General features: G+C 41.9%; 1 protein-coding gene across 1 annotated transcript; it reads left to right on the top strand.

The window, feature by feature from the left end:
• Window positions 1–7,434: 7,434 nt before the first annotated feature.
• Window positions 7,435–10,865, top strand: LOC127306273 (aspartyl protease APCB1). Its single transcript, XM_051336890.1, has 9 exons — window positions 7,435–8,084; window positions 8,623–8,740; window positions 8,867–9,090; window positions 9,191–9,427; window positions 9,583–9,736; window positions 9,813–9,895; window positions 10,007–10,121; window positions 10,236–10,308; window positions 10,408–10,865. The coding sequence occupies exons 1-9, from the start codon at window positions 7,525–7,527 to the stop codon at window positions 10,521–10,523; spliced, it is 1,680 nt and encodes a 559-aa protein (XP_051192850.1). The 5' UTR covers window positions 7,435–7,524; the 3' UTR covers window positions 10,524–10,865.
• The last annotated feature ends 650 nt before the right edge of the window (window positions 10,866–11,515 follow it).

Below are 11,515 nucleotides of genomic sequence, written 5' to 3'. Positions count from 1 at the left end.
CCTCTTTAATGCATAAGCATTTAACAACAGATAATATTCTCATAAGAGATTGAGGATTTTGTGTCCAAACTGAAACTTCCACCATGATTCATGGCTTTAGTTAGCGGCCCAATGTTCTTCTCTAACAATATGCATACTCAAACCATTTGATCATGAAAATCGCCCTTACTTCAGACAAGACGAACATGCATAGAAACTCACATGATATTCAACAAAGGTAAAAGTTGATGGCGTCCCCAGAAACATGGTTACCGCTCAACAAGCAACTTATTAAGAAATAAGATACATAAGTACATATTCTTCACCACAATAGTTTTTAAGGCTATTTTCCCATGAGCTATGTATTGTAAAGGCAAAGAATAGAATTTTAAAGGTAGCACTCAAGTAATGTACTTTGGAATGGCAGAGAAATACCATGTGGTAGGTAGGTATGGTGGACACAAATGGCATAGTTTTTGGCTCAAGGATTTGGATGCACGAGAAGAATCCCTCTCAATACAAGGCTAGGCTAGCAAGGTTGTTTGAAGCAAACTCAAGTATAAAATGGTGCAGCAAGACTCACATATATATGAACATATTGTAAGCATTATAAGACTTTACATCGTCTTCCTTGTTGTTCAAACACCTTAACCAGAAAATATCTAGACTCTAGAGACCAATCATGCAAATCAAATTTTAACAAGCTCTGTGTAGTTCTTCATTAATAGGTACAAAGTACATGATGCAAGAGCTTAAACATGATCTATATGAGCAAAACAATTGCCAAGTATCAAATTATTCAAGACAATATACCAATTACCACATGAAGCATTTCCTGTTTCCAACCAAATAGTAATTAACGAAGTGGTTTTCAACTCCGCCATGAACATTAAAAGTAAAAGCGAAGAACAGTAGTGTTCACATGAAAGAGCGGAGCGTGTCTCTCTCCCACACAAGCATGAATTTATTCAGAGAATGAAAATAACAAAACGAAAATAAAAGCACACAGACGCTCCAAGTAAAGTACATAAGATGTGACTGAATAAAAATATAGTTTCACTAGAGGTGACCTGATAAGTTGTCGATGAAGAAGGGGATACCTTGGGCATCCCCAAGCTTAGATGCTTGAGTATTCTTGAAATATGCAGGGATGAACCACGGGTGCATCCCCAAGCTTAGACTTTTCACTCTTCTTGATCATAGTATATCATCCTCCTCTCTTGACCCTTGAAAACTTCCTCCACACCAAACTCAAAACAAACTCATTAGAGGGTTAGTGCATAATCAAAATTTCACATGTTCAGAGGTGACACAATCATTCTTAACACTTCTGGATATTGCCCAAAGCTACTGGAAGTCAATGGAACAAAGAAATCCATCAAACATAGCAAAACAGGCAATGCGAAATAAAAGGCAGAATCTGTCAAAACAGAACAGTCCGTAAAGACGAATTTTTTAGAGGCACAGGACTTGCTCAGATGAAAATGCTCAAATTGAATGAAAGTTGCGTACATATCTGAGGATCACGCACGTAAATTGGCAGATTTTTCTGAGTTACCTACAGAGAACCCTGCCCAAATTCGCGCTGTTTCTGCGCAGTAATCCAAATCTAGTATGAACCTTGCTATCAAAGACTTTACTTGGCACAACAATGCAATAAAATAAGATAAGGAGAGGTTGCTACAGTAGTAACAACTTCCAAGACTCAAATATAAAACAAAAGTACTGTAGTAAAATAAACACATGGGTTATCTCCCAAGAAGTGCTTTCTTTATAGCCATTAAGATGGGCTCAGTAATTTCAATGATGCACTCCCAAGAAATAAGAGTTGAAGCAAAAGAGAGCATCAAAAAGCAAATTCAAAACACATTTAAGTCTAACCCACTTCCTATGAAAAGGAATCTTGTAAATAAACAAGTCATGTAGGCATAATGCAACAAGCATAGAAAGATAAAGCAAGTGTAACTTCAAAAATTTCAGCATATAGAGAGGTGTTTTAGTAACATGAAAATTTCTACAACCATATTTTCCTCTCTCATAATAACTTTCAGTAGCATCATGAACAAATTCAACAATATAACTATCACATGAAACATTCTTATCATGAGCTATATGCATAAAATTATTACTCTCCACATAAGCATAATCAATTTTATTAGTTGTAGTGGGAGCAAATTCAACAAAGTAGCTATCATTATTATTCTCATCAGGTGTAGGAGGTATAGTATCATCATAATAAACTTTATCCTCCATAGTAGGCGGCACCAAAAGACCACTATCATTATAATCATCATATATGGTAGGCATATCATAATCAACATAAACTTTCTCCTCAATACCCGGAGGGCTAAAGAGATCATTTTCATCAAAACCGACCTCCCCAAGCTTAGAATTTTCTATATCATTATCAACAATGGTGTTCAAAGCGTTCATACTAATATTACTACTAGCATGGAAATAAGGTTCCATAGGTTTTTTAATTTTCGCATTAAACCATTCATGTCTTGACTCAGGAAATAGTTTAAAAAGCTCACAGATGTTTTCCATTAAGCCCAACTAGTGTTTAACAAGAAACAAAAAGATGCAATTGCAGGATCTAAAGGAAATAGCTTCGAGCACTTACAACGGCAACAGAAAATAACTTAGTTACCTGGGACCGGAGTGTGAGTGCCTTTTACCTTTCCTCCCCGGCAACGGCGCCAGAAAAGTGCTTGATGTCTACGGGTGCTTCTATTCTTGTAGACAGTGTTGGGCCTCCAAGAGCAGAGGTTTGTAGAACAGCAGCAAGTTTCCCTTAAGTGGATCACCCAAGGTTTATCGAACTCAGGGAGGAAGAGGTCAAAGATATCCCTCTCAAGCAACCCTGCAATCACGATACAAGAAGTCTCTTGTGTCCCCAACACACCTAATACACTTGTCAGATGTATAGGTGCACTAGTTCGGCGAAGAGATAGTGAAATACAAGTGGTATGAATGAATATGAGCAGTAGTAACGGTGCCAGAAAAGTGCTTGCTGGCGTGCAGTTGATGGTAGTAATATTGCGGGAAGTAAAGATGCAAAAAACAAGAAACAAGCGATGATTGCAGTATTTGGAAACAAGGCCTAGGGATCATACTTTCACTAGTGGACACTCTCAACATTGATCACATAATAAATAAGTTCTCTTCCTTTGTGCTACATATACTCTTGTTTGATAATGAACACCATTCGTTGTGTAGGGCTACAAGAGCACCTCAATGCCGGAGTTAACAAGCTCCACAACATTCGGCATTCATATTTAAGTAACCTTTAGAGCATAATAGATCTTTGCAATTTAAACCGAGTACTAACATAGCATACACACTGTCACCTTTACACTATGAAGGGGGAATGAATCACATCAATACTATCATAGTAATAATTAACTCCATAACCTACAAGAGATTATGATCATATCCTACGCCAAGTACTACACGATGCACACACTGTCACCATTACACCGTGAAGGAGGAATAGACTACTTTAATAACATCACAAGAGTAGCACATAGACTAATAGTGATACAAAGCTCATATGAATCTCAATCATGTAAGGCAGCTCATGCGATCATTGTATTGAAGTACATGGGAGAGAGAGATGAACCACATAGCTACCGGTACAGCCCTTAGCCTCGATGGAGAACTACTCCCTCCTCATGGGAGACAGCAGCGTTGATGAAGATGGCGGTGGAGTCGATGGAGAAGCCTTCCGGGGGCACTTCCCCATCCCGGCGGCGTGCCGTAATAGAGACTCCTGTCCGCCAGATCTTGGCTTCGCGATGGCGGCGGCTCTGGAAGGTTTCTCGTACCGTAGCTTTTCCGTATCGATGTTTTAGGTCAGGGGGCTTTAAATAGGCGAAGAGGCGGAGTCGGAAGGGCCACGGGGGACCCACACAGTAGGGGGGCGCGCCTGGCTCCTTGGCCGCGCCGCCCACACGTGTGGGGCCACCAGGGCTCCCCTCTGGTGCCTCTCCGGTGTTCTGGAAGCTTCGTGCAATTATAAGATGCTGGGCGTTGATTTCGTCCAATTCCGAGAATATTTCCTTACTAGGATTTCTGAAACCAAAAACAGCAGAAAACAGGAACTGGCACTTCGGCATCTTGTCAATAGGTTAGTTCCGGAAAATGCATAATAATGATATAAAGTATGAACAAAACATGTAGGTATTGTCATAAAACTAGCATGGAACATAAGAAATTATAGATACGTTGGAGACGTATCAATTGGTATTAATGGTTTCTCTCATTTTTAATTGGCTTGAATAATAGCCTAAGGTTATGCTCCAGAGATAATGATGTGATCATCAAGATCTATGGTTAGTCCTCTCCTTTCTCTAAGGTTTAATAAATATGAATGTGGATAGACAAGGATGGAATGATCAAGGTTTGCTAAAGAACTTGTGTGAATATCCTTGCCATGAATTCAAAAGTAGAATTGAAGATATACCATGAGGATCATGGTAGGAATATTGATTTAATTTGTTAAATACATGGAAAAGATAAGTCAATAATAGTTTCTCCGTGTTCTTATTCTTTGACTTATAGTGGAACAAATATCAATGTGTTGTAGCAAGGAATACCATATTATGATCTTTTAGAAGATCAAGTAATTGATCCTTGCTTAATGTGTTATTGTGTTGGTTTTAGTTCTATTTGATCTAACCCCTTGGATCAAATCACCTCTACCCAAAATAGGTTTTTATCAAAGGTAACATTGAAGTTTATAGCGCTTGACTTTATGATCTACTTCAATTCCATCAACTGAAGTGAGACTTCAGTTACTGTGACAGGTTTTATTTGAAAGCGCAAAAATTCCCCCGAATTTTCTATGCATGACTGCAATGCACACGTCTATTTCCTCTCTTATTGTAACCCCAAATCCTGGAATGTTACATATATGTTGTTGTTTACATCCCTGCATGTTGCTGCCAAGATCTTAGCTCTAGTTGTAAACTTGATGAAGCAACCATCCAAGCCAAGGAATGGTCTACATCCATCAAAGGAAAACCTTGCTTTGCAGCATTTACACAGAAGAAGATGCCATGCAACCTTGGCTGCTGAGTGATGAATATCTGCTGCCCTTTCTTGATTGTCCCCAGCTCATCTTCAGTGGGTCCAGTGACAGTGGTAGCTATGCAGCTTGATCCAGGGTTTCTGTCAATAAAAGTTTGAAGATAATCCCTTAATCTATGGTATTTCTTCTTTGTGATCTCCCATTACAATATTCCTTGCTATAGTCCAAGCTATGTATGCCATCCTCTTAGGGACAAGAACACCAAAATCATGTTTGGCCTTGTCAACTAGGGGTGTGATGCAAGTGTTAGGCTCTGATCTGGACTTGTCTACACATGCATTGCTTAGCCACCTTGAATTGACTCTGGTATCTTTAGGTTCAGTCGGACAAGACTGCTCCAAATGCATCTTCTTTATGAATAATGTGTGCTCATGCTTGATCTTGGAAGCTGACATGTAGAACTGACGTTTATACTTCTCTTTATGTCCTCCTTGCACCAAACAATTATTTTGTTCATGTGGTAGTGGGAATTCCTAACCTGAGTAATGTGCAGCCTTAACAGTGCCTCCCTAAACTGGTACACATCCTTGAAGCAAAGTCTAAGCATGAATTGTTGCTCCGGATTATCCCTCTTTTCATCATACCATATCCTCTTCGATTGTTTCTTGGGCCTGCTCTTTCTTCCCTTTGGTAGCAAAAATGTCAGCGGCTCATGTCCATCATCATCATCCTCTCCAAGAAATCCTAGGCCATCTTCTTCATCAGATGGAGCCCATTCGTTCTTAACAGGGTGTTCTACTTGGGAGTGTGATCTCAGAGTAGGGCCTTGCCTCTTGGGTTTATTCTTCACTGGCTTCTCTGACAAGATGTCTTCATAATTAGCAATGGAGTGTCAAATATATCTTCCACATCAGTCGCACCCTCACAGTGCCGGAAAGGATCAACTCTCTTCCTTTTCATCTAGCAATTGTCTTCTTCAGTTCCTCTGCCTCTTTTCTCCTCATTTCTTCAGCAAGCACATGGTCATACTTGCATGGATACCAAAAATTGTCACTGCCATCATATGCTTCTCATTCATCTTATTCTTCAACATGTTGTGCTTCTTCTTCTGGCCAACCATTCTCATCAGTTTGTGTCTGCCAAGGCTGACATTACACACTGTCCTGGGTCTCAAAATGACCTTGCACTTTCTCATCATCAGGTGATCTTTCTCTCACATGTGGCTTCACTAAAGAAACCACAATGCTCGCTTTCTTTTGTCCCTCATCACTCTCAGAACCAATTTTCTAGCATATTCATACTTCCTAACCATTTCTTCCACCTTCAAATTGCTATCAATTAAATCTAGGACATTGAGTCCATCCCCTTCATCTTTTACATAGTACATTGAATCACACATGCCGTATCCTTTCTTCTCCATGACATACAGTACATTCAGATATCTAATGTCACTACGGGACATACTGATTTGCACAAACTTAGCACCATAGAATTGAACAAACAGCTCCCACATGTCACCAAATGGCCTAATTTTACAACACAAACATATGTTAATCACTAATTGCAGAGAAATCGGAAGAACCCTAGATGAAATTGTCCCCAAAATACAAACATACGAAGAATTCTTACCCGCTAGGCGACTGGTAGTGGCTAAGCGGGTCCTCTGTGTGGCTCTTGCCCATCATCGAGCACGCGAACTACAAAGAGGGAGAAGGTGTCGACGTGGCCTGCTCCTCCGGCGAGATTTCCTTGAGATCCACGGACTCCCGCTCCTCCTCATAGTCCAAATCGACGCACCCCATGTTGAAGCCCGGGCCGAACAACACATTTCGCATGAAACGCGGGCGCCCTCCGAAGAGACCTCCGTCGTCCCCCTCCACCCCGGCGCCGCCACCTCCAGTTGCCATTGACACAACAAGACACGAGAGAGGAGTGGAGAGAGTGGTTTGACTGAAACGGGGTGCGGTCGGAACTTGACCTAACTGGTCCAGACGGTCGTGAGTCCATCGTCGTCCGCCTTTTGCCACGTGGACCTGACGCGTGAGTCCAAGACGTCAGAAATATGGTTAACGTGGCAAACTCGAGCAATCAGTGCTCCGCGTCGCGGCCAAGGCCCAAGAGTGATATTTAAGTGTCGCCGTGCCCAATAATGGTAGTTGTCTCTAATGTTGTAGTTCCTTGTCATTTACTCAGTCTCATCGCTACATTTCCTCTATCAATAATGCACATGTCATGCGCGATTACTCCAATTAGTACTATAACAAAAACTTTCATGCCTAAGCCAATCCGCGTCGCTAACGTTAACAACCATGATTATTTCAGACTCGAAGAATTATCGTCCTGTCTAAAAAGTCAAGAGTCAACGATCCACAGTCTCCCGAGCTCGGAGTCCAAAACCATCCCCCCGTTCCCCTACCCGGTTCTCCCCCTCCTCACTCGCCTCCGATGTCTTGCCCTCCACGCCGCCTCTGACCCCCACCGCCGCCGGAGCGCCGCCGGGATCCCAACCGAAGATGCCGCCGCGCCCACCTCCACCTCCACCCCCACCCCCACCCCCACCGCCGCAGGTCCACGGCGTGGTCGTCATCACCCTCCCTCCCCACGACCAGCCCTCCAAGGGCAAGACCATCACCGCCTACACCTACACCGACGACCCCCCGGGCGCTCTGCCTCCGCACCGGGGGCCGGCGAGCGCGGACTCCAGGCGCTCGCGGCGGGCGGTCTCGCCGCGGCGGGCGGCGGCGATGCTCCTCGTGCTGGGCGCGCTCGCGCTCGCCGCCTACTACTGCATCTACTCGGACGTGGCCGTGCAGTTCCTGGGGATGGAGGAGGAGGAGGCGCAGAGGGAGAGGAACGAGACCAAGTCCTTCCTGCTCCCGCTCTACCCCAAGGCGCGCCAGGGCCGCGCGCTGCGGGAGTTCGGGGACATCAAGCTCGCCGCCAAGAGGGTCGACGACGGAGGCGGCGGCGGCGCCAGGAAGGTCACCAAGAAGCTGCAGGCCGAGGGGGCGGCTTCGGCCGGGACCAACTCCACGGTTCTGCTCCCGATCAAGGGCAATGTGTTCCCCGATGGGTGCGTGCTAGTTCGATTCTTCAGGAATTCGATTTAATTCGTGCGTAGGTATTGCTCCTCCGCGTTATGATTCAAGGGGAAAATGTTTCTGCTACTCAGCTTTGCTTTGGGGTAAGGAGGATGTTCCATGGATCTGGTTCGGGGAAGGGATAGGCTAAGCCTTATTTTAGAATTTAGATCCATCTTAATAATGCTTACATGAAGAAATTGGGTTCAGTTCGGTCCTAAAAATGAAGGTTTGGATTTAGTTATGCCTAAACACAGGTTTACAAGTTTGTCTTTAGTCCAGTTACATCATTTCAGTCGTAGGACCTGATGAGACTGTATGTATCTAAGCCGAAAGTCCAGCTAGTGCGGAGAGTTATTCAGGTCCGAGTATCGTTCATCCTTAGTTCTGGCTAGCATCTTTAGTAGATTAAACTCTTTATTCCGATTAAATATTCTGTATCCATAGGAAGAGGGCTACTATATTTATTACTCCAGCAATATGTCATGTTTGGCCTGTTAAGGCTAATACACTATCCTGCACCAACTGCAGGCAGTATTACACATCTATCTTCGTTGGCAATCCACCAAGACCTTATTTTCTCGATGTTGATACTGGAAGCGATTTGACGTGGATCCAGTGTGATGCACCCTGCACCAACTGTGCCAAGGTAAGCAAAGATTTATGTTTTCCAACAAATCTGCATGTCTCTGTGTATCAATATGTTATTATTAGGCTCACTATTCTTTCCAAGTTTATTGAATTGCTCTCAAACGAATTTGTACTGCAATTGCAGGGACCTCATCCTTTATATAAGCCAACGAAAGAAAAGATAGTCCCTCCCAGGGATTCGTTATGTCAAGAGTTGCAAGGCGACCAGAACTACTGTGAGACGTGCAAGCAATGTGACTATGAGATTGAATATGCCGATAGGAGCTCCTCCATGGGTGTCCTTGCAAAGGATGATATGCATCTGATCACTACAGACGGTGGAAGAGAAAAACTAGACTATGTATTTGGGTACGGTCAAACCTTTGAAGAGATGTCCTGTTGCACATGCATGGTATGTTAGATTGATTTAAATCACCCAGTTACTAACTGACTTTTGTCTACGAAATAGGTGTGCATATGATCAGCAAGGCCAGCTTCTGTCTTCACCAGCAAAGACTGATGGGATTCTTGGTCTTAGCAGTGCAGCAATAAGCCTTCCTAGTCAGCTCGCCAGCAAAGGAATTATTTCCAACGTTTTTGGTCATTGTATCACCAGAGAGGCAAGTGGTGGTGGGTACATGTTTCTGGGTGATGAATATGTACCCAGATGGGGGTTGACATGGGCTCCTATTCGAGGTGGTTTAGAGTAAGTCACATCCTGTCTTTAATTAAGTTTACTTGCATGCGTTGTCATATTTATCATCCCTTTCTTTTTTGGCTTCTAATTAAAGAAGAATTATATTTGCTTTTGTTGCTAACATTCCCTGACTCTCCTCGATGATTTTTCTTTAATGTTGCCAGTAACTTGTACCACACAAAAGCCCATAACGTGAATTATGGAGATCAGCAGCTCAGTTTGCACGGGCAAGCAGGAAACTCTGTGCAAGTGATTTTTGATAGCGGAAGCTCATATACATACCTTCCAGATGAAATATATAAAAACATTGTTGCTGCTGTGAGTGTTGTTACTAATTTTGCATTTGGTTCAATCTATCCAATCTCATTTACTAACTTCTCTTCTAACTTCATAGATTAAAAATGACTCCCCCAGTTTTGTCCAAGATGAGTCAGATACGACATTACCTCTATGCTGGAAAGCTGATTCTTCCGTAAGGTAATACGCTGGAACTGTAATAGATCACCTCTCCTAGGAGGGGAAGTTCGACTGGAAAAACACTGTAGAAGAAACAACTTGCCTTTTTCCTAACCATCTTAGAATTTGCAGGCATTTGGGAGATGTCAAACAGTTCTTCAAGCCCTTAAACCTTCACTTTGGGAGAAGATGGTTTGTTCTGCCCAAAACATTTACCATTCTTCCCGACGATTACTTAATCTTGAGTGTAAGTCTTGATGTATTTTTATAAATTTATGTTATGTCTTTAACATCTATCCGCATCTATAACACGTTTCCATGCTGACTTATTTATGCTGTTTTCTTGCTGGACTTATTCCAGGATAAGGGTAACGTTTGTCTGGGGCTGCTAAATGGAACAGAGATAGATCATGGGTCAACAATAATAGTCGGAGGTATTCATGGTTTTCTTCTGTTGTTCTCCAGCCAGTAATAATCACCAAAAGGATAATTTTGTCAAACTTACCATGATCATTTCCTGGTTTTACATGTAGATGTTTCTCTGCGCGGCAAGTTAGTTGTGTATGACAATGAACGGAGGCAGATTGGATGGGCTAATTCAGAATGCACCAAGCCACAATCACAGAAGGGCTTTCCCTTCTTCCTCTGACGAGCGTCACACAATGAACATGGTTAAGTGGAAATAGATAATACCAATAGAGCTGCCCGGCAGCTGCTATTATGTGTCTTATCTCATGAGTCACTGACCATAAATCCAGCTGTATGTTGTACTATTTGTTTGGCATGTACCGCATTGTATATACGCAAGAACAAATGTATGTATTATCCAGCCAAAGAGTGCTTGAATGACGTATATATTGAAGGCTGTATGTATGTATGTATGTATGTATGTATGTATGTATGTAGTTCCACAAGACTGTAGAACCTTGGCCTTATAGTGCAGCTATCCATTAGAGTATATATATACATATGATAATTATAATTCCTTTTACCCTGTTTCGCTTCACTGCATGAAAAATCATCTTACATTCTCTGATTCACATCTCTCTGTTTACATGGTTACTTATATATCAGCATCTCATGCATCGTTAGCCATCTTTTCAGCTGTATATATGCAAGAAGAAATGGATGGATTATTCAGCTGTAGAAAGAATGCCCAAGTGACTTGATAATTCAATATGTGATTGAAGCATGTATGTAGTTTCCACGGCCTATATACCTCACTTTTGAGGCCTCGACAAAGAGTGATGTTGTGGGAAATCCAATTCTGCTTGAAAACACATTTTAAAATGTCAAAAAAATCTGAACTGAATTATACCATCTACATTAAGATATTCCATGTGTGCACATATGTTTTCTGATTTCTTTTGTGTCCAGTGTAAAAAAGACAAATGTTGATGCTCTAATATGACAGGACATTTTTTTGTCATTTTTACAAAAATGTACTTTTTTCTCGAAAACTTGTGCAATATCCTGATGTACAAGTGAAAATAAAATTCGATTTTTGTGGACATTTTTAAATTTTGTCTTTTATGTATTTTTGTAATAGATTCATATAGCCAAAACACAATCTCTGCCGTTGTCCTTTATATTTTTGAAACGAGGCAAAATACTTGTTATTTTCATTAATAAAGAAGAAAT

Source organism: Lolium perenne, chromosome 6 (assembly GCF_019359855.2).
Source record: "Lolium perenne isolate Kyuss_39 chromosome 6, Kyuss_2.0, whole genome shotgun sequence".
Taxonomy (NCBI): Eukaryota; Viridiplantae; Streptophyta; class Magnoliopsida; order Poales; family Poaceae; genus Lolium; species Lolium perenne.
This window is presented reverse-complemented; position numbering and strand designations above follow the sequence as displayed.

Excerpts from the sequence above, each read along its gene's own strand:
- LOC127306273 (XM_051336890.1), top strand. The coding sequence starts at position 7,525 with ATGCCGCCGCGCCCACCTCCACCTCCACCCCCACCCCCACCCCCACCG. Across the intron at positions 9,737-9,812 it reads ATAAAAACATTGTTGCTGCT|ATTAAAAATGACTCCCCCAG; the intron begins GTGAGTGTTGTT and ends CTAACTTCATAG. Across the intron at positions 9,896-10,006 it reads AAAGCTGATTCTTCCGTAAG|GCATTTGGGAGATGTCAAAC; the intron begins GTAATACGCTGG and ends TAGAATTTGCAG.